Source organism: Acipenser ruthenus, chromosome 4, assembly GCF_902713425.1.
Source record: "Acipenser ruthenus chromosome 4, fAciRut3.2 maternal haplotype, whole genome shotgun sequence".
Lineage (NCBI taxonomy): Eukaryota > Metazoa > Chordata > Actinopteri > Acipenseriformes > Acipenseridae > Acipenser > Acipenser ruthenus.
This window is the reverse complement of record NC_081192.1, coordinates 71,497,945-71,517,897: the sequence shown is the minus strand read 5'-3', so window position 1 is coordinate 71,517,897 and position 19,953 is coordinate 71,497,945. Positions and strand designations below refer to the sequence as shown.

General features: G+C 42.0%; 1 protein-coding gene across 1 annotated transcript in view; it reads left to right on the top strand.

Annotated features, from left to right (window-relative positions):
- LOC117400228 (collagen alpha-6(VI) chain-like) overlaps positions 1 to 19,953 on the top strand; it is a 107,423-nt gene that overhangs the window by 25,631 nt on the left and 61,839 nt on the right. The window contains exons 9-19 of the mRNA XM_033999843.3: positions 106 to 663; positions 980 to 1,555; positions 1,985 to 2,560; positions 3,426 to 3,775; positions 5,217 to 5,295; positions 12,821 to 12,966; positions 14,783 to 14,875; positions 16,460 to 16,513; positions 17,923 to 17,994; positions 18,818 to 18,844; positions 19,741 to 19,785. Coding sequence (XP_033855734.3) covers positions 106 to 663; positions 980 to 1,555; positions 1,985 to 2,560; positions 3,426 to 3,775; positions 5,217 to 5,295; positions 12,821 to 12,966; positions 14,783 to 14,875; positions 16,460 to 16,513; positions 17,923 to 17,994; positions 18,818 to 18,844; positions 19,741 to 19,785 — 2,576 coding nt within the window. The remainder of the gene's footprint in view (positions 1 to 105; positions 664 to 979; positions 1,556 to 1,984; positions 2,561 to 3,425; positions 3,776 to 5,216; positions 5,296 to 12,820; positions 12,967 to 14,782; positions 14,876 to 16,459; positions 16,514 to 17,922; positions 17,995 to 18,817; positions 18,845 to 19,740; positions 19,786 to 19,953) is intronic.

Sequence of the window (19,953 nt, the reverse complement as noted above, 5' to 3'; positions counted from 1 at the left end):
AGCCCATGAATACATAAGCAACTTATTTGCAGACTTCTTTCCAATATAATTTGTTATTGTTATTAGCGGTGTTAAAGAGTGGTAAATCTCTACTTTCTTTTACAGCCTGCAAAACAATGGAAGCAGATATCATGTTCCTTATTGACAGCTCAGGGAGCATTCAAAGAGAAGACTATGACAAGATGAAAATGTTTATGGAGTCTATGGTTGAGAAATCTGCGATTGGCGTTGGTAAAGTGCAGGTTGGGGTCCTCCAGTTCAGTGATTCCCCGAAAGAAGAGTTTCAGCTTAATAGGTTCTCTGATAAAGCAAGACTGAGACAATTAATCAATGATTTGCAACAGATTGGGGGTGGAACATTAACTGGGAAAGCACTGACATTTGCGTCTCAGTATTTCGACAGTTCGAGAGGTGGACGCTCTCACGTGAAGCAGTACTTGATTGTCGTTACGGATGGAGAGGCTCAGGATGCAGTTGCCAAACCAGCACTCACCCTGAGAGACAAAGGAATCACAGTCTATGCTATTGGTGTGCTGAATGCCAACAACTCCCAGCTTTTGGAAATTGGAGGGTCCCAGGACAAAGTGTACTCTGTAGCGAACTTTGACGACCTCAAGTACTTAGAAAAAACAATACTCTTCGAAATCTGCAGTCCAGCAAATGGTAAGTGTCATGCACAGAGCATCTTGTTGTTAAATCAGCTGTAAATAAATGTTTTTTTCTTTTTACCATTTGACAAAATATACATTTTAGCAGATTATATTAAGCTATGATTCATGTTTCTAAGAGATGTGTGTCTGATGGAGAGCTAGTGACATAAATTGTATTCATATAATACAATTTAAGATTTTTACATCTCAAAAATTTACTTGGAGTGCATATAATGTGTTTTATATGGCTGAATGCTTAAGTGTAAGTTTACACTCACATTTCATTCTTCTTAAATGGAAATAACTATTTACTGTGCTGCTTTCTACAGACTGTAAGAGGAATGAAGTAGCTGACCTGATCTTTCTGGTGGATGGTTCAAGTAGCATCGACCCAGAGCAGTTTAAAAGCATGCAGAACTTCATGATGTCTGTGGTGAACAGTTCAGAAGTTGGAGAGAAGAAAGTGAGATTTGGAGCGGTCTTGTACTCCGATTCTCCTGAAGAAATGTTTCTATTAAACCAGTACTACACTAAAGCAGAAGTACGGAACGCAATTTCTAAAATGAAGGTAAAGGGAGGAGATACTTACACGGCCAATGCCCTGCATTTCACCAGAGACCGGTTCACTCAGGCCTACGGCGGACGCAAAATTAGTCAGGTTCCCCAAATACTGATGGTGATCACTGATGGAGAAGCCACAGACAGAATTGCACTACCTGCCATGTCCAGGGCTATGAGAGAGGAAGGCATTAGCATTTATGGTGTTGGAGTGGCAAACGCCAATAAACAAGAGCTGGAGGAGATGGTCGGAGGGAAGGAGAAGGTCTTCTATGTGGACAATTATCAAGCTCTTGAAGAACTTCACAAAAACATCTCAAAAGTTCTCTGTAATGAGTCCATACCAAGTATGTAATTTTCTACTGACTTATGCTTGTTCATTTTTTTTTGTGTCCAGTTTAGTTACTTGCTACTATTTTGCTCCTTTTACTTTTAATTATTGTTTAGTAACTTACCTGTTTGATGTATTTATTGAATTGAGATATTGTGGGTTTAACTTAACTTGTGTATTTTACACTTATATGTCTGATTTACAAACCCTAATTAACACTAATTTACCTAAGGTAACATTATGTAGTACAAGATCAGACCCTGATCTGGCTGTGATTAACTAGAGGATGTTTTAATGGCTTGATAATATTGTGTTGGTATTTATCGTATGCACTAGGAACCAATCAGGAATTAGCCTACATATATGGTCACTGAAACTCTAAATTGTAGTCAATAGGAGGTTCACAGAAACAAGAATCTCAATGAATTCTCTCTTTTTTTCCCAGTTTGTGAAAATCAACAAGCAGACATTGTCATGCTGATTGATGGCTCACAAAGCATCTCCCAAGAAGATTTCAAGGTGATGCAGCAGTTCATGAAGGAGGTGGCGAGTGGTTTTAAAATCGGAAAGGAAGGCATCAGAATTGGCGTTGCGCAGTTTAGCACTAAACCACAGAAAGAATTTTATCTAAACGAACTGTACTCCATCGTTGCCATAAAGGACAAGATTGATAGCATAAAGCAGTTGAAGCAAACGACCCACATCGGGGGGGCGCTGAAGTTCATCCGGTCATATTTTCAACCGTCAACAGGAAGCAGAAAAAGCCAGAGCATCCCACAGAATCTTCTAGTCATCACTGATGGACACTCCCAGGACTTGGTGGACGAAGCTGCGGACGCTCTGAGGAATGAAAATATCGATATCTTTGCCATTGGCGTGGGCCACATCAACTCCTTCGAGCTCTTGCAGATTGCTGGGAAACCTGAACATATGTTCACAGTTAAGAACTTCAAGGAACTAGAAAATATCAAGAAGAGAATTGTTCATAATATATGTGACCAAAGTGATAAACCTAGCCAAGGTAAGTGACTTCTCCAAGTTTAGATAGTTTAAGTAGCATAATGGAAATCATTTAGATTAAGTAAGCTTTTACTGGGATTGTATTGAGGTACATACCTTATCCACCCTACCTAAATAATGTATGATCAATGCAACATGGAATTGCAATTCATCCACAATCACGTTTTCAAAATGCATTATATAGTAAGTGTAAATAGGATAGTGCTTTGGTGATCTCCTTCTGACTAACCAGTCTCAAGGTTTTATGCCTGACTCTTGTTATTACAATTTGTTTAACTTTTTTCTTAATATTTCACAGGCTAATATAACCTGGCCTGGTAGTCTGCATAGTGATAAATAAAATTCTGGTCTGTTTAGGTAAAATAACATGTATTCATCTTTGAATTCTCTGAACAGCCTGCACAGGTAATATGGTGTTCTTTAAAATCAACCCAGGAAGTGTAATGCAAATATTGTGTCTTATAATTGTTTTATAATGTCTGTTCAACAGTTTGTTATACAATTTTCAGATCTACCTTGAGTCTTTTGTATATGTTTCAGATTTTGTTTTTTAATGAATGAAATGCATTTTGGAGGATATTGTAATCCCCTTTATATCTGCAGATGTTAAGCAATCAAGTTGAATCTTCTTTTTAAAAAAAAGAAAGCATTGATGCAGCTGCAAAGGAGGCTGAAATCACACACACTTGGTGATCATTTTTAAAAACACCTCACTTCCAAAATTCAGCTTTAAGTCTCTTGTCAGAAGTAAGCATGGTAAATAATGATAAATACAGACACAACAATAGGATATTATACAAAACAGGTAAGAACTAAAAATGTTCAGAGAATATTGATTGTTTTATTTGCTATTTCATTTTTTTCAGCCTGCACTGTCGATGTTGCTGTTGGGTTTGATATTTCAAAGCGGTCCAGATTCCAAGGATTATTCAGTGGACAGCAGAAGCTGCAAGTGTACCTCCCTGAAATAATGCAGAAGATATCATCCATAGCAACAATTAGCTGTACTACTGGCTCCCAGATAGTTATGCACCTGGGTTTCCAGATCACCACAGATGCTGGACAGGTCATTTTTGAATCAAAATTTGATAAATACAACGAGGATATCATTAACAAGCTGATCGCACTGCAGACCAAAGAAGCTACCTACCTGAATGTAGCATTTTTACAGTCCTTTTTGACTAAATTCAACAAGGAATCAAGAGCCAAAGCAAAGGTAAAACTCAACACATTACCAGTGCTCACCTCAATTGTTATTTCCCTTGGTCTATTTTTGCAAATGTGAAAAAACGGCAGTATAAAATTGCAAAAACAAAAACATTTTTCAAAACAAAGATATAAAGTAAAAGGTGGCCAATACAGGGGTCGAGTGCTCCCTCCACTATAAGGAGGGTCTCGCTGCCAAAGTACACGTGCTACGCACCCCTCACTATACTGTATGGGGATCGCTCTCGATCCCCCCGCTGTTGTAGTACACGCGCTACACACCCTTCACTATACTGTATGGGGATCGCTGTCGATCCCCCCGCTGTTGTAGTACACGCGCTACACACCCTTCACAATACTGTATGGGGATCGCTCTCGATCCCCCCGCTGTTGTAGTACACGCGCTACACACCCCTCACTATACTGTATGGGGATCGCTCTCGATCCCCCCGCTGTTGTAGTACACGCGCTACACACCCTTCACTATGCTGTATGGGGATCGCTCTCGATCCCCCTTCTGTTGTAGTACATGTGCTACACACCCCTCACCATACAGTATGGGGATCTCCCTAAACTGGCAAGGACGAGTGCCAGTTTCACACACTGAGACTCGGGTTGCAATATGGTTATTTTCTTTACTTGTGTGCTGCCTCTTTAAGTGCTGTTTAGCATCTTTGTGTTTGGTCAGACGCTCTTCATATAATAGTAATACACTACGCATATTGTTATGGTTGGAAAGGTTTTAAAAGCATACTATACATGGGTAAAATGCTAAATTTAACTTAAAGTATTAAAATTGTAACTGTAGCACAAAACTTTTAAACGTCCAGGAAAACCTGGATTAACGTAGAGTCCTTTGGCTTGAAAATGAACTAAACTGTTTAAAACTAAAATTCCCGCACTAGCTTTGAAATTAGACTCACCTTCTTTCTGGATGCATTTGTTGTTACAGTACATTTTGACTAAGACCAGCACGTGGCTTATGAGTGCTTTATCAAAATCATCAAAATCATCTGTTTTTACTGCTGTGCTGCCTATCGTCTGTTGGAATTTTTCTTGGCCTTTTTTTAAATATCACTGACAATTTCCCGATACCGTATTCCCATTGCTATGGGTAATACCACTGTCAGGTTTTAAAAAATATTCTTAATGTTTTCTTTTAATTGCAAGTGGATCACGTTTGTGCTTCCCAGTTCTTACCATTTCAGTAGGTTAACATTGTGTTTTTTTTTAAACTGGATTCTGATTGCATTGTAGGCATGGTTGAGTGATTGCTACTTCCGTCTCAATGTGGGGTTTTCGGTTGACTGGTCAGTTTGGTGTTCATAACTCTCAGGTTCTATTGTAGCATGCACCCCCCCTTGATAGAAGCCCATATTCCATTTCTAGGTTTATTTTTACAGACATCACAGGGTGTTAGTGACTTTCACTCACATGCAGTCTCGTTATAGGTGCTGATAGTATTCTCAGATGGACTAGACGATGTGGTTGAGAGACTAGAGATTGAATCTGACAACTTGAGGCGAGAAGGTGAGATGCACTGTGATCAGTTATGTTCAATAAATGAATAATATAAATGTATCCTTGTGACAGAGATCGAATGAGTCTTAGTGTTAGATCTCCCTTTCGACCTGTGAGAGCACGGTGTACGAGGAACAGAGTACCCTTAATGAAATGGCACGACAATTTATTCCGTAGGGTAGATGGAAGTCGGTCAGTTCGGAAGGGGGCGGAGCTATGGCACCCGAGCTCAGTGACCCAGACGGTAAGCGGCGTGGCATCCGAGGACTGGAGGAGCGGATGCGCTCGTTAACCTCTGGGTCATGGGTATAAATAGGGGGCATGGCTTGAGTGATCTGTTCCTTTGCATATGGTTAACTCATATAACCAAGAAGGAGCCCGTATTGTGGAAATCGACCGTGAGTGTTTTTGTGTCTGTGTCCTAACACTGTGTGTCTTGTGTGTTGTTGTCTCACTAAAGATTACTGAGCACGATCCGGAGCTGCAGCCGCAGGCCAGCGAAAACCCGGACTTCACCACTCACCTTTTTCACTATTGGAACTGTCTTTGTGTTTGCACCTTTTAGCACTTGAATCACGCACTGTCTTTGTGTTTGTGTTTAGTGTGGGTGTCTGAACGGGACTTTGGGGTTGCGGGTCAAACCCGTAGGATTACAATTAGAAGTGATACACGCCGCTGTATCACTTCCAGCACTATTATTATTTACAGGTTTTGCCTTGAGGCTCTGGACATTTATTAAATTAAATAAACACCCTTGCACCTGTACCAACGTCTGTCTGTGTGATTATTCTGCACTGCACTCACCTGCACGTCATTACCACTTTGCCACACGTGGTGTCAGAAGTGGGATGGACTACGCAACACTGTCGGCGCTGCTGGAGCAGCTGGACAGCAGACGGGAGGTGGAGGAAAGACGGAGAGAGGAGAGGTACACTGCGCTGATCGAGAGGGTCGGGCTGGCAATACCTCCCACAGCATCAGCGGAACGCGGCTTCATAGCGCCCAAAGCCAGGACGCATAAAATGACGGCGGATGATGATCCAGAAGCATACCTGGTGGCATTTGAGCGGCTGGCTACCACCGCGTCATGGCCCCGACAGTTCTGGGCAAGCCAGCTGGGACCCTGCCTGATTGGGGAAGCGCAGGCAGCCTACCAGGCGATGGGGGATGACGACGCCGCTCAATATGACCTGGTAAAGCTGGCTATTCTCCGCCGTCTTAATATTACGGAGGAAACGCACCGAGTGAGGTTCAGGGAGTACAGGAGGTCCCCGAACGTACGCCCCAGGGTGGTCGCGCAGAAGCTCTGTGACCACATGATACACTGGCTCACCTCGGCGCTAAAAACAACTGCCCAGATGGGGGAGGCCATCGTTATTGAGCAGTTTTGTCATGTGGTCGGCGCCGAGACCCAAGGATGGATACGGCGCCACAACCCCGACACCCTGGAACAGGCAGTCAAGCTCGCTGAGGACTTCGAGGACTCCCTGGTATCCGCCCAGACCGGGCTACTCACCCCGCTACCTCAACGGAGCGGCCGAGCCCCACCTCCTCTATCTGCTCCGCCAGCCCCACCACCAGGACCGGTTCAACGACCTCCGAGAGCACCAACCCCAATGGGCGACCTTGCCTCCTCTTCATGGAGACCAAGGTTGGCCCCCAGCTGGGGTAGAGGTGCTGCCCCTGCCCCGTTGCCATACCAGCAGCGGGACAGACCATTTAATACTGTGCCCTCCTTTCCCCCTACCTGTTTTAGGTGCCGCCAGCCGGGACATCAGGCTAGGTCATGCCCATCTGCGATGGAGTGTGACGTGGCCGTCTGTAATCTGGCATCTGAAGCGGGTAAGCGAGGGAAAAATGGTCGGGAGGGGCCTTGTATTGTTAAGGTGATTTTTGGAAATGTGAAAACCCATGCATTAGTGGACACAGGGTGTGGTCAGACCTTAATTAGAGCATCTCTCTTAGGCGGTATGGTGTGGCAGCCACAAGGTCAGGTGGCGATCTCCTGTATCCATGGAGACACGGCAACATACCCCACAGTAAAAGCATATTTATCGATCGGTCCGATTAAACGTTCCCTGGTAGTTGGGGTAGCGGAAAGGTTACCACATCCCGTTATTCTGGGTCGGGACTGGCCCAACTATAAAGATTTATTGAAATTAAGGGCAGTCCCGGCCATACACGCAAATGTGGCAGAAAAAGTAGAAGGGGTAATGATTGGTAATGTTTTTCCCTTTCAAGCGGAAATGTTCTCTTCCCTGTTCCGGCCGAAAAAAACAAACAAAGAGAGAAGGCTGCGGAAATGGGAGGGAGCGTTAATGAGACAAGGCTGGGGGCTGGTGGGAGCCTGTTATAACGGTGAAAAACGTCAGTCGAAGGGGGTCGGAACGCAGTGTGACCGAGAGGGCGAGGTTACTGGGCCATCAAGGGCAGATGTTACTCCCGCCCCGCTCAATATACCGGACATGTGGCACTCAAATGTGAACCTAGTGTGGGAGCAGAACAATGACCCATCACTGGTGCACATTTGGGGACAGGTCCGGTCCAATGAAGGTAAGGATGTTGAAGGCGCTGGGGCACTAGTATTTCCACACTTCATTATCAAGGGGCAATTACTATATAGGGTAAACCTGGCCGCGGGCACAGGACATCCTGTAACACAATTATTGGTTCCCCCGTCTTGTCGACTGGAGGTCATGAGGCTGGCGCATGATATCCCTTTTGCGGGGCACCTCGGAGTTGACAAGACAAGGGAACGGATATTGGCTCGATTCTTTTGGCCAGGTCTTTATAAGGAAGTGTCGAAATATGTAGCCACATGCCCAGACTGCCAGCGAGTAGTGCCGGGTCGAGTGCGCCCCGCCCCTTTGGTCCCACTGCCGATTATTTCCACCCCCTTTGAACGCATCGCAGTGGACATAGTCGGCCCTTTGCTACCTTCTGACTCCGGGTATACGCATATCTTAGTGGTGGTAGATTACGCAACGCGATACCCAGAGGCAGTTCCATTGAGGTCCACTAGTGCTGCTGCGATAGCCAAAGAACTAGTGCAGATTATGGCAAGAGTAGGGATCCCCAACGAGATATTGACTGATCATGGAACTAATTTCTTGTCAAATACGCTACAGCAGGTATATAAATTACTAAAAATACGTCCCATCAGAACGTCGGTTTATCATCCACAGATGGACGGTTTGGTGGAACGTTTTAATCAGACTCTAAAGGCGATGCTGAGACGATTTGTGAATCAAGAGCAAAAACATTGGGCATCGCTTCTTCCCTACCTCCTTTTTGCAGTGAGAGAGGTGCCGCAGAGTTCGACAGGGTTCTCCCCCTTCGAGCTCTTGTACGGCCGACAGCCTCGCGGCATTCTCGATCTGTTGAGAGAGGGGTGGGAGGAGCACAAAGGCTCGTCCAAAAATGTAGTGCAGCATGTGCTCCTACTGAGAGATCGCCTAGATTTGGTCGGTCGTTTGGCCCAAGACAATCTCAGATCGGCTCAGCATCGACAATAGCAGCATTACAATCAAAATGCATTAATCCGAACTTTTCGACCTGGAGACAAGGTAATGCTGCTACTTCCCTCATCGGAATCCAAACTATGTGCTAAATGGCAAGGGCCATATGAGGTGATTCGGGCTATAGGAAAGGTGAATTACGAAATTAAACAGCCCGATCGCCGTAACAAAAAAGAAATTTATCACATAAATTTATTAAAGCCCTGGCAGGCAAGAGAGGTGTTATTCATAGCCCCAGGCAATATAGAGGATGATTTAGGGCCCGAGCTAGAACCCTCTAGCACAAAGAACATTTCGATGGGGGAACAGTTACTTCCTGATCAGCAACGTGAACTACGTAGGTTAATTGAGGAATTTAGCGATGTTTTTTCTAACACGCCCGGTAGAACTAACCTTGCTGAATATGACATTATCTCTCCCCCAGGTGTCACAGTGCGAGAGAGACCTTACCGGATCCCGGAAAGTCGACGGAGTGGCGTTCGCAAAGAGGTATGGGACATGCTCGAACTTGGGGTGATTGAGCCTTCCAGGAGCGAGTGGTGCAGTCCAATTGTGATAGTGGCCAAAAAGGACGGCACCAACCGCTTCTGCGTTGATTTCCGCAAGGTAAACGCTATTGCCAAGTTTGATGCGTATCCCATGCCTCAGGTCGACGAACTCCTAGATAGACTGGGGACGGCGAGGTTCATCTCCACTCTGGATCTGACGAAGGGATATTGGCAGATCCCGTTAACTCGTAGTTCTAGAGAGAAAACCGCATTTTCAACACCAGAGGGGCTGTTTCATTTTACAACCATGCCGTTTGGGTTACATGGTGCGCCTGCTGCCTTCCAGAGACTGATGGACCAGGTTTTACACCCACATCGTGAATATGCGGCAGCGTATATTGATGATGTGGTCATTTACAGCTCCACCTGGCGAGAGCATTTGGCTAGGATCACAGCCGTCCTTCAGTCTCTAAGGGCAGCCCGGCTGACAGCTAACTTGCGAAAATGTGCGTTTGCCAAAAAAGAAACACAATATTTGGGATTTGTAATGGGGAATGGCAGGGTGAAACCCGTTGTCTCCAAGGTCCAGGCCTTGGTAGACGCAGCAATCCCCAAAACCAAGGCCGCTACTGGGGTTAGCCGGTTATTACTGCCGCTTTATCCCCGAGTATGCCACAGTGGTTAATCCCTTAGTTGACCTCACCAAAAAGAGCGCACCAAATTCAATTAAATGGTCAGAAGAATGTCAGGGGGCGTTTAATACTGTTAAGCAGAGACTTTGCCAGGCCCCTGCTCTCATCACGCCAGACTTCACTAAGAGATTCATCCTCCACACCGATGCTTCGGATGTCGGTTTGGGTGCAGTCCTGTCTCAAATGGTAGGCGGAGTAGAACACCCTGTTCTGTACATAAGTAAAAAAATGCTCCCTCGGGAGCGCAACTACTCCGTCGTCGAAAAAGAGTGTTTGGCCATTAAATGGGCTACTCACTCTTTAAGATACTACCTGCTGGGACACTCATTTGATCTTGTCACTGACCACGCCCCACTCAAGTGGTTAAGCACAATGAAGGACAGCAATGCCCGGATAACTCGGTGGTATCTGGCATTGCAGCCCTTCATGTACCATATGGTACACCGTGCAGGGAAAGACCACCAAAATGCGGATTATTTTTCCCGGGAGGGGGGAGTAATGGGAAAGGTAGGTTTAGCCGAGTGTTCCTTCGGCTCCACTCTGAGCGGTGGGATATGTGACAGAGATCGAATGAGTCTTAGTGTTAGATCTCCCTTTCGACCTGTGAGAGCACGGTGTACGAGGAACAGAGTACCCTTAATGAAATGGCACGACAATTTTTCCGTAGGGTAGATGGAAGTCGGTCATTTCGGAAGGGGGCGGAGCTATGGCACCCGAGCTCAGTGACCCAGACGGTAAGCGGCGTGGCATCCGAGGACTGGAGGAGCGGATGCGCTCGTTAACCTCGGGGTCATGGGCGAGGGTATAAATAGGGGGCATGGCTTGAGTGATCTGTTCCTTTGCATATGGTTAACTCATATAACCAAGAAGGAGCCCGTATTGTGGAAATCGACCGTGAGTGTTTTTGTGTCTGTGTCCTAACACTGTGTGTCTTGTGTGTTGTTGTCTCACTAAAGATTACTGAGCACGATCCGGAGCTGCAGCCGCAGGCCAGCGAAAACCCGGACTTCACCACTCACCTTTTTCACTATTGGAACTGTCTTTGTGTTTGCACCTTTTAGCACTTGAATCACGCACTGTCTTTGTGTTTGTGTTTAGTGTGGGTGTCTGAACGGGACTTTGGGGTTGCGGGTCAAACCCGTAGGATTACAATTAGAAGTGATACACGCCGCTGTATCACTTCCAGCACTATTATTATTTACAGGTTTTGCCTTGAGGCTCTGGACATTTATTAAATTAAATAAACACCCTTGCACCTGTACCAACGTCTGTCTGTGTGATTATTCTGCACTGCACTCACCTGCACGTCATTACCACTTTGCCACAATCCTATATAATAATGGCAACATTTAGATAAAAGGATAGCGATTATCTGTGCAACTGTGAATCACTGAAAGCACCCATTTTAAATGGCTAGTTTTTGTCAGATGATTTGAGGTTCCTTTTTTGGTCAGAAAGTACCTTGTAGCCATGATGTAGACCAGAAATTATATTTAAATTGTCTAAGCAATAGGCCCATAACAGCAAAAATGTTTTTGCTTTGAAATACCCACTTTGAGTGTTTTTAAAAAATAAAAAAAAGTATGAAATCAAACAACAAACTCTGTTTAATGAACCAATGTGGAACACCCAGACTTCCATTGATTTAATGTTTCCATTTTTTAAAACAATGTGAACACAGAATTTGTTATATACATCTCACAGTTATTTAACATTCAGAATCATTTCCAGATGTTCTCTTAAATAGAAGCAGATGCAGTGCCTTAGATTATAAATAACAGCTGTACCAGTCTAAGTGTTTAGCAATTTGTTTTAGTTATTGTATGTATATTTAAATAAGAACAAAAATAGATTTGGCTCCAAATGTGTCTACATATAGAGTAGCAGAGCTTGATATTTACACCGCTAGACAGGAACTGTTAGCTGTAGAGCTATTATTTGTGTGCCCCTGTAACAGCCAGGATGTTGGTTTATTTGTTCACATGTCACAAGTAATAAAGTACTTGGCCACTGGAGAAAAGTGTGTGTGTGTGTGTGCGTGCGTGTGTGCCTGCGTGCGTATGTGTGTTTTATATAACTGGATTCTGAACCCAATATCATTATTTTAGAAGTCATGGAAATGTCAGATCATGTACCTTATAAAACCATAGTAAAAGAATTGCAAAGTGTATCAGAACATTGCAACCATGGTCAAGCACAGTACAGCTATGGCCAAAAGGTTTTGCATCACCCTGTAGAATTAACTAATTTTGCTTCATAAAGTCGAATGAAACCTAATGTAAAACTGACAAAAATTGAAAAAATGTGACATTTTAAAATCTAAAATGAAATACTATACTACTATTACAATGTTCGACTTTTGCAGTAACATTTTGTAGTTTCTTTGATTACATGATGTTAAATAAAATATTTAATATATATGTTCATACATATATATTTTTAATTATGTCTCAATCCTAAAATTTTAGGTGTTGCAAAACTCTTAGCCATAGATGTAGATGTGCAATACAAGCATGGTGGCAAACTGCAAAATTACTATACAGACATTTAACATGATAAACTTTGTTAATTTTTTTTAATAGAAGGGGATTTGAAAATATAGCCAAGTTTCCTCAGCACAGACTTTCAGTAGGCTACATAAACTGCAAAAATGTTACATGGAGCTCACTCATTTGGTTTAGTTATCTTATACAATATGCAGGCCATTTCAAACCCATGTAGCCACTTTTGTCTACTTTACAATGGGTGATTCCTAGTGTTGTTTTTAAATTGTCTACCTACTTAATGCTTTATCCCACTGAAAACCCCTTTTGTTTCTATTTCTGATTTGTGACAGGAATACACGCATTGCTTACAGTTGCTTTGGAAGGCTCAATAAATGCAGACGAACTCCACAGTATTGAGTTTGGAAGAGGTTTTGGCTATAAATTGCCGCTCACCATTGGAATGCAGAATGTTGCCAGTTCAATATTTAAAGAACTTGTAAGTATACATTTAGTGCTAGAATTTAGGATCAGTGTTTGTGGGTGTAATCTATTTCTTTATGAGTTAGGGGCTCTTCAAACACCCCTGGTATCTAAGTAAGGAGAACCTTCTTAGGCAGGTCTGGAGGAACTGCATCCCTTTCAGCTACTGCCTGTCAAAGCCTGGTGCTCTATAAGGAATATAGGGTATCTCCAGGTCCAGGTGTCTTACCGTTGAGGCAGCAGGGAAGAAGGTGACAGCAAGCTGGAGATCTGAAACTTTGACGAACCTATGGCATTCTTGTAGGCATTTGCTGGGACATGAGTTTACAGCTTTATGACCTTATACTTACACTAGCAGAACAAACCCAAACAATCACCCCCACCATTAATTCCTGAACGTCTCTCAAGTAGAGACTACCAGTGTATGGTGGTTTTGTTATGTGAATACAGTCCATCAAGAATAGACCACCAAACTTATTTCCCTTATGACATTTGAACCTACATGCCAGAATGTGACTACCTAATGTTACCTTGGGTAAGGTAGTCCAAAATTAATGCTAATCAGGGTCTGTGAAATCAGACAATTATTATTATTTATTTATTAGCAGATGCCCTTATCCAGGGTGACTTACAATTGTTACAAGATATCACATTATTTTTACATACAATTACCCATTTATACAGTTGGGTTTTTACTGGAGCAATCTAGGTAAAGTACCTTGCTCAAGGGTACAGCAGCAGTGTCCCCCCTCCTAGGATTGAACCCACGACCCTCCGGTCAAGTCCAGAGCCCTAACCACTACTCCACACTGCTGCCCTCTACACTGTAACCACTAATACACTACTGTAATCACAATTAAATCTAACGTTATTTCGTATTCTGGTATTCAATAGCTTGGCATAGACTGAAGCGCCATCTTGCCATCTTAACTGGCAGGTTAATGCAACATTGTCTTAAATGGCATGAATCTTGTAAATTAAATGATAATTTTATGGTACTAATAGGACTGCAAATCCTGCAAATGCCACTTTTTTACTTTTTTAATCAATTTTTAAATGTAGGCATTTAACATTAGTCACATACCTAAATTTTATTATTTATTTATTTTTAAATTCAAGAATAATGGTTAATACAGGTCAATAAATATAATAAACTAGTTATAGTGATACTGAAATACGACACCTTTCTAAATCATGGTTATTAATCTTGGAAGGCTGGACCTATGACTGCTATAAGGTTTCCCTGAAGCACAAGTGATGGATGTAATCTTAATAATTACAGTTTGTATAATGTATAATGAGCTGATACCATTAATGGGATTTCTTCAAGGCAAGAATTTGGTGATTTAATTTTATGGCAACTTGCTGAAATATTTGCCATTACCCCAACCCCCCCCCCCCCAGTATAGGCAACTGGGCGATCATTTGTGAGAATGGCAACTAGATCAACTAAGCTCCTAAATATATTTAAACTTAACTATAGTAATTTCTTTCATTGTCTTTTTAACACAAGAAAAAAAACCTTACAAGAACCTATGCCATTATTGTAGACAATAAAAAACACAAATAAAGCAGAAGGTTGTTAAAATGTGGTAAAGTTGGCCTTTCTGTGGCCTCTGTGGATGGATTGTGAGAATCCCTCCATTTCAAGGAGAGAAAGGGTTAAAAGCAGCTGGTCAGCATTATCCACGTTCCCTACCCTGTAGCCATTCCTCTCCTCATTAGCAGGGTTGAGACCAGATAAACAAACCTTCCCTAAAGCTATCAATGTTGTCTATCTTATCTTTCACTTTCCAAGGGTTTCTAACATGTCTTTTGTTATTACGTGACAGGACACAGTTTCTGAAAGGGAGTGCTGCAATGTAATCTGCAAGTGTGTTGGTCAGGAAGGACTGCGTGGGCTCAGGGGAGCCCCAGGATTCAAGGTAAGACCACAGTAATATAGTCACTGTTTTTGTCAAACCTGTTCATTAAGATCCCCAATGGGTGACACTTCTAGTTCCATTTCAAACCTGTCTGCATGCATGCTAGAGGGCTTTATTATCACATAGTACATGATCATAGAAATCAACAGGAATAAACCCAAATGCAATCAGGAAGGCCCCCCTTATCAAGCTAGTTTACATCATTATAGATTTTGATATATTTGAACAAAAAAAAACATTAAACCTCAAATTTAGCATAGGATGTATTATTCAGTTTGTTGATTTAACATACAATGTTAGAAAAGAATATAACATATTTACAGAGCTGTATATTGCTATAATATAGCCTTCCTGTTTAGTTTATATTTTGCTGATGCTTACATTTGTACTGCACTCTGTCCTGATGTATGCTGGACTCTGGCTGGCGGATGTGTTCTTATGAGAGTTTTCCAAATGTTACAGAACAGTCATGTTGACTTTATTGAAGTGTTTTCTTTTCTTAGATAATAGCGATAGTTACATCAGGATATGATTAAATAGTGGTAGTTACATCAGGATATGATTAAATACAAAATACTACAGGTTAAACACTTGGCAGATTACAGTATTCTGAAGTACAGGATTAAATGCAGTAAAATAGGGGGCAGATAAGAGCAAAATAAAGCACATTTAAATGAAGGGTGATAGTGTCCCAGGATACAAACGGAAGAGTTCTACAGGTGCTGTTTGAAGAGGTGAGTCTTAAGGAGGCGCCGGAATGTGGTCAGGGACTGGGCAGTCCTGCCATCTGTAGGAAGGTCATTCCACCACTGCGGAGCAAGGGTGGAGAAGGAGCGGGCTCTGGAGGCAGGGGAGCGTAGCGGAGGTAGAGCCAGTCTTCTAGTGCAGGCGGAGCGGAGAGGTCGAGTGGGGGTGTAGGGAGAGATGAGGGTCTGGAGCTAGCTGGGTGCAGTCTGGTCAAGGCATCTGTAGGCTAGTACAAGAGTCTTGAACTGGATGCAAGCGGTGATCGGGAGCCAGTGGAGCGAGCGGAGTAGTGGAGTAGCGTGGGCGAAGCGAGGCAGAGAGAACACCAGGCGGGCAGCAGAGTTCTGGATGAGCTGGAGCGGACGGGTGGCGGACGCAGGGAGGCCAGCCAGGAGGGAGTTGCAGTAGTCTAGGCGGGAGAGTACCAGGGCCTGGACCAGGAGCTGGGTAGCGTAGTTGGTGAGGAAGGGTCGGATTCTTCGGATGTTGCTCAGGAAGAATCGGCAAGTGCGTGCCAGAGTGGAGATGTGCTGGGAATAAGAGAGGCAGGGGTCCAGGGTGACTCCAAGGTTCTTAGCAGAGGAAGAGGGAGAGAGTGTGGTAGATTCCAGAGGAACAGAGATAGAGAGAGCAGAGGAGGGGGAGGAGGAGGGAAAGAAAAGGAGGTCAGATTTAGAGAGGTTGAGTTTGAGGTGATGCGAGTGCATCCAGGAGGAAATAGCAGACATTCTCATTGCACTCTGGTCAAGGTTTATTTCCACCAACGTGTTCACACACCTGTACACAAAAAAGAATGCTAATCTTGTATTTCATTTCATTTTTATTTTTGTTTTTCAGGGAGCCATAGGTCCAAAGGGGTCTCCTGGACACCCAGGCGAAGAAGGGGGAGTTGTAAGTGTGTTATTACTAAGGGAAATGTAATTTTGAGCAGGATCATGTAGAGGAATTGAAGGCAAGTGATGTTAAACGACCAAGTCCTGTTAACAGAAAGCTATTGTGCAATTCCAATGTATAATATAGACAGTCTAAGACTAGACAGTTTTTGCTGAATGCCGTTTAGGCAGCTTTAAAGTCGTATCATAACATCCTTACAGTCTCAGCCAATTAGGTTCCATAAAGTCATTCTAGTATGGTAGATTCTCTTGGTGTTTTAGAGTCTTGAAACTGAAAAGTGATGCAGTAATACTGTGCATTATTGTTACTGTGCAAAGAAAAAAAGCTGAAGAAAAGTAAAACAAAATGGAAAAGATAAATACATCTGTAATTTAAATGCCTAAAATACAAATAGATTTCTTGTTTCTAATCACAGTGGGCAATTGGGATTATACACATCTCTTAGGTGGTTTATGAAACAAAAGAATGACAGTAGAAATGAGTTAATATGAAAAAAAGATAATTATTGAAACATTAGTGATATTGTTTTTATTAGAAAATTAGAAGGGTCTATGAATATTTTGTTCATGTTTTGTCATTTAGTAAACCGGAATCAATTCGCTCAGCTATGCTTTCTCATGACACTGTTTAGAATTGTGTCAGGCAGTGCAGTTGGAATCTAAAGAAAAAGTCTTAAATATTTTAGTTTTATTAAGATGGCAGATAAATGTGGACCACCACTTAGCAACAGGCCCGTGTTAAGATTCCAGATGTAAAATATGAAAAGACAAGCAGGCAGTGCAACGAGTTATTGAGAGTTTAGAAATTCAGTTTTATGTAACAAAAACACATACTGCCACCTGTTGGTAAATTTTTAATAGTGCAACAATAAATGCAGCAAAGGAATTTATTAACACTTTGGGACAGGTCTACTGGCATGTGCTAGTAGAGCTCTAGTTATAATACAGACACTATCTCAGGAAGGTGTTATGCCTATAATATTCACACAAATAATTTCTTAAACAAATAAAAAACAAAAACATCATTTGGAAAATAAAGAGAAAAAGAGATACCCAAAATGTTGTATAATTGCAGAGATGTAACGGGCAGTTTTCTGTGATACACTGTCGTTATGAATTCTGACCCCTGTTAAAGCTCTATTAACGCATGCAGGTGAGCCTGGCTGTTTTGCACAGTGGTTAAGACCCGGCCTTGTACCCAGATTCCTCTCTGTTATACATTGATAACATGGATGTTTAGTTCCTTGTCTCAAAAATGCATTAAGGAGTGAGGCACACAGCTTGTCTTTATGGAATAAAAAGTTCTGATTTCTGATGGATTAGAGTGCACAAGATGTGGAAACACAGGAATCATATTAGGTCTAAAATGAACAAGTAAAGAGATTATCAGAGTTCTTTCTTTTTCAGGGTGAAAGAGGTCCTCCAGGTCTGAATGGGACTCAAGGTATTCAAGGGTGCCCTGGTCAAAGAGGTCCTAAGGTGAGAATACTGATGCACAACATGTCTCCAACTGTATGACATGTCCCCATGTCTCCATCTCTCTGCCATTCATTTTCAGTGGTATTCCCAATCCTGTTATCTTGGAATAACACGACATGACAATAAACTAAAACCAAAAACGATCCCTATCTCGCACAGCACAGCCTACCACTGAATAACTGATTGGGTTTAATCAGAATGAGACCTGAATATAACTGACTTTTTATTATTTACTTATTAATATTATTTGGTAACCAGAATAAACACACTGAGATCCATAGCTTGTTTTCAGCGGTGCCCCGATGCAGCAAGTGTACTCAGAGACAATTGTCTCCCTCCCTTGTATAAAGACCTGGTCTTGAAGACTGTTCATGGATGGATGTGCCCTTTAGTTATCACTTTTTGTTTGTATCATTATTGAAAACTTACTGAATGACCATTCATCATTGGGGAAACAGATACATTTTACTAAAGTGTATGCATTATGTACTGCAAAAGATGTGCAATTTGATTTGTACTGGTGCTGTGGAAACCGTCATACAAGGCTGCTGCAGACTAGGCGTATTGCTTTAACTTATTAATAATACAACCAAAATATGCAAAATCAATTACTTCATAACAGTGCTTTAACCATATTTAATGTACTATTTAATATTATACATACATATACCTTTAGGCATAACTCGAGTTCTACAGGTTACGCATTTAAACACAATTCACTTATGCAAATAAGTCTGTTATATCAGTGCTTGTAGTAAGGCATGTATTATATGATTTCCTGTATTTATTTACACATTTTCCTTTCTGTAATATTTTGTTGTAGGGACCAAGAGGCTACAGGGCAGAAAGGGTAAGTACACCTTCTGGAAAATGCAGATTCTATTGTTTGGTACCGTATATTCCACCCAATTTTAGAAAGCATATAGTACCTGAAAACATAACTTCTCAGTAGTTTTGTTTTTTTCTTTTTATATGTCAGTATATTTGTGTAATTGCTCACCTTTTAATTCCTTTTACTTGAACATTCCAAATAAATTCCCCTTTAAATACTTTTATAACCCCTACATTACAATATGCTGACTGTTGTGTTTTTAACCCCCAGCTATTCAGCTTAATCACACCAGAACAGCAATTCCTTGTGTTTCCACAATATGCTGCAATTTGCTTTAAAATTACTAGACAATAATAATATAAAACTGGGATCAATTGCTGACAACCAAAATGCAAACCACACTTTAGCAAGTATGCTTTTAAAGCACTGTGGATTTGACACTGCTGCATTTAATGAAGAATCCAGTCATGTACAGAATCACTTTCTAAAGCAGAGTTATAACAGGTGAGCCAAAAGAACACCCCACATATTAAATAAACATACAATTGATTTAGTGCAAATCAAAAATACAACCTTACCTGCGGAAATCAAACCCAGACGGACTTTATTCATTGCAAACAAGACCTTTGCATTTTTACCTATTTTACCAGTTTTATCCAAACCAGAAGATGTCAATCTTCCAAAAAGAAACACAGTAATACAAAATAATGTAAAGAAATATTTCAAAAGAATATTGTTGATAAATATTGCAGCTTAACACTGACCCTAATAAGTTTACACCTCTATCAGAATCAGTGGCACAATCCAAAATTCAAAAGGTCTGGATTTAAAGGTACAGTTCTATTTTACATTCTCTCCTCTGTCACATATACCTGTGTCTGACAAACATTATGAACTGTCTGCAATTTGAACAGGGTGAAGACGGGGATAATGGAATAGATGGTGTGGACGGTGAGAAGGTGATTATTCCCATGACAACTTTAAATGCTTAACATTTGTACAGTTCACAGCTTTTATGTATGTGAGATGAGGTTCAAAGCTTTATAACTGCTTGTGTAAACAAACCAGTATCTTTTGCACAGAGGTTAAGACGTTTGCTTGTAGCGTGCCTCTGGTCTGTTACAAAT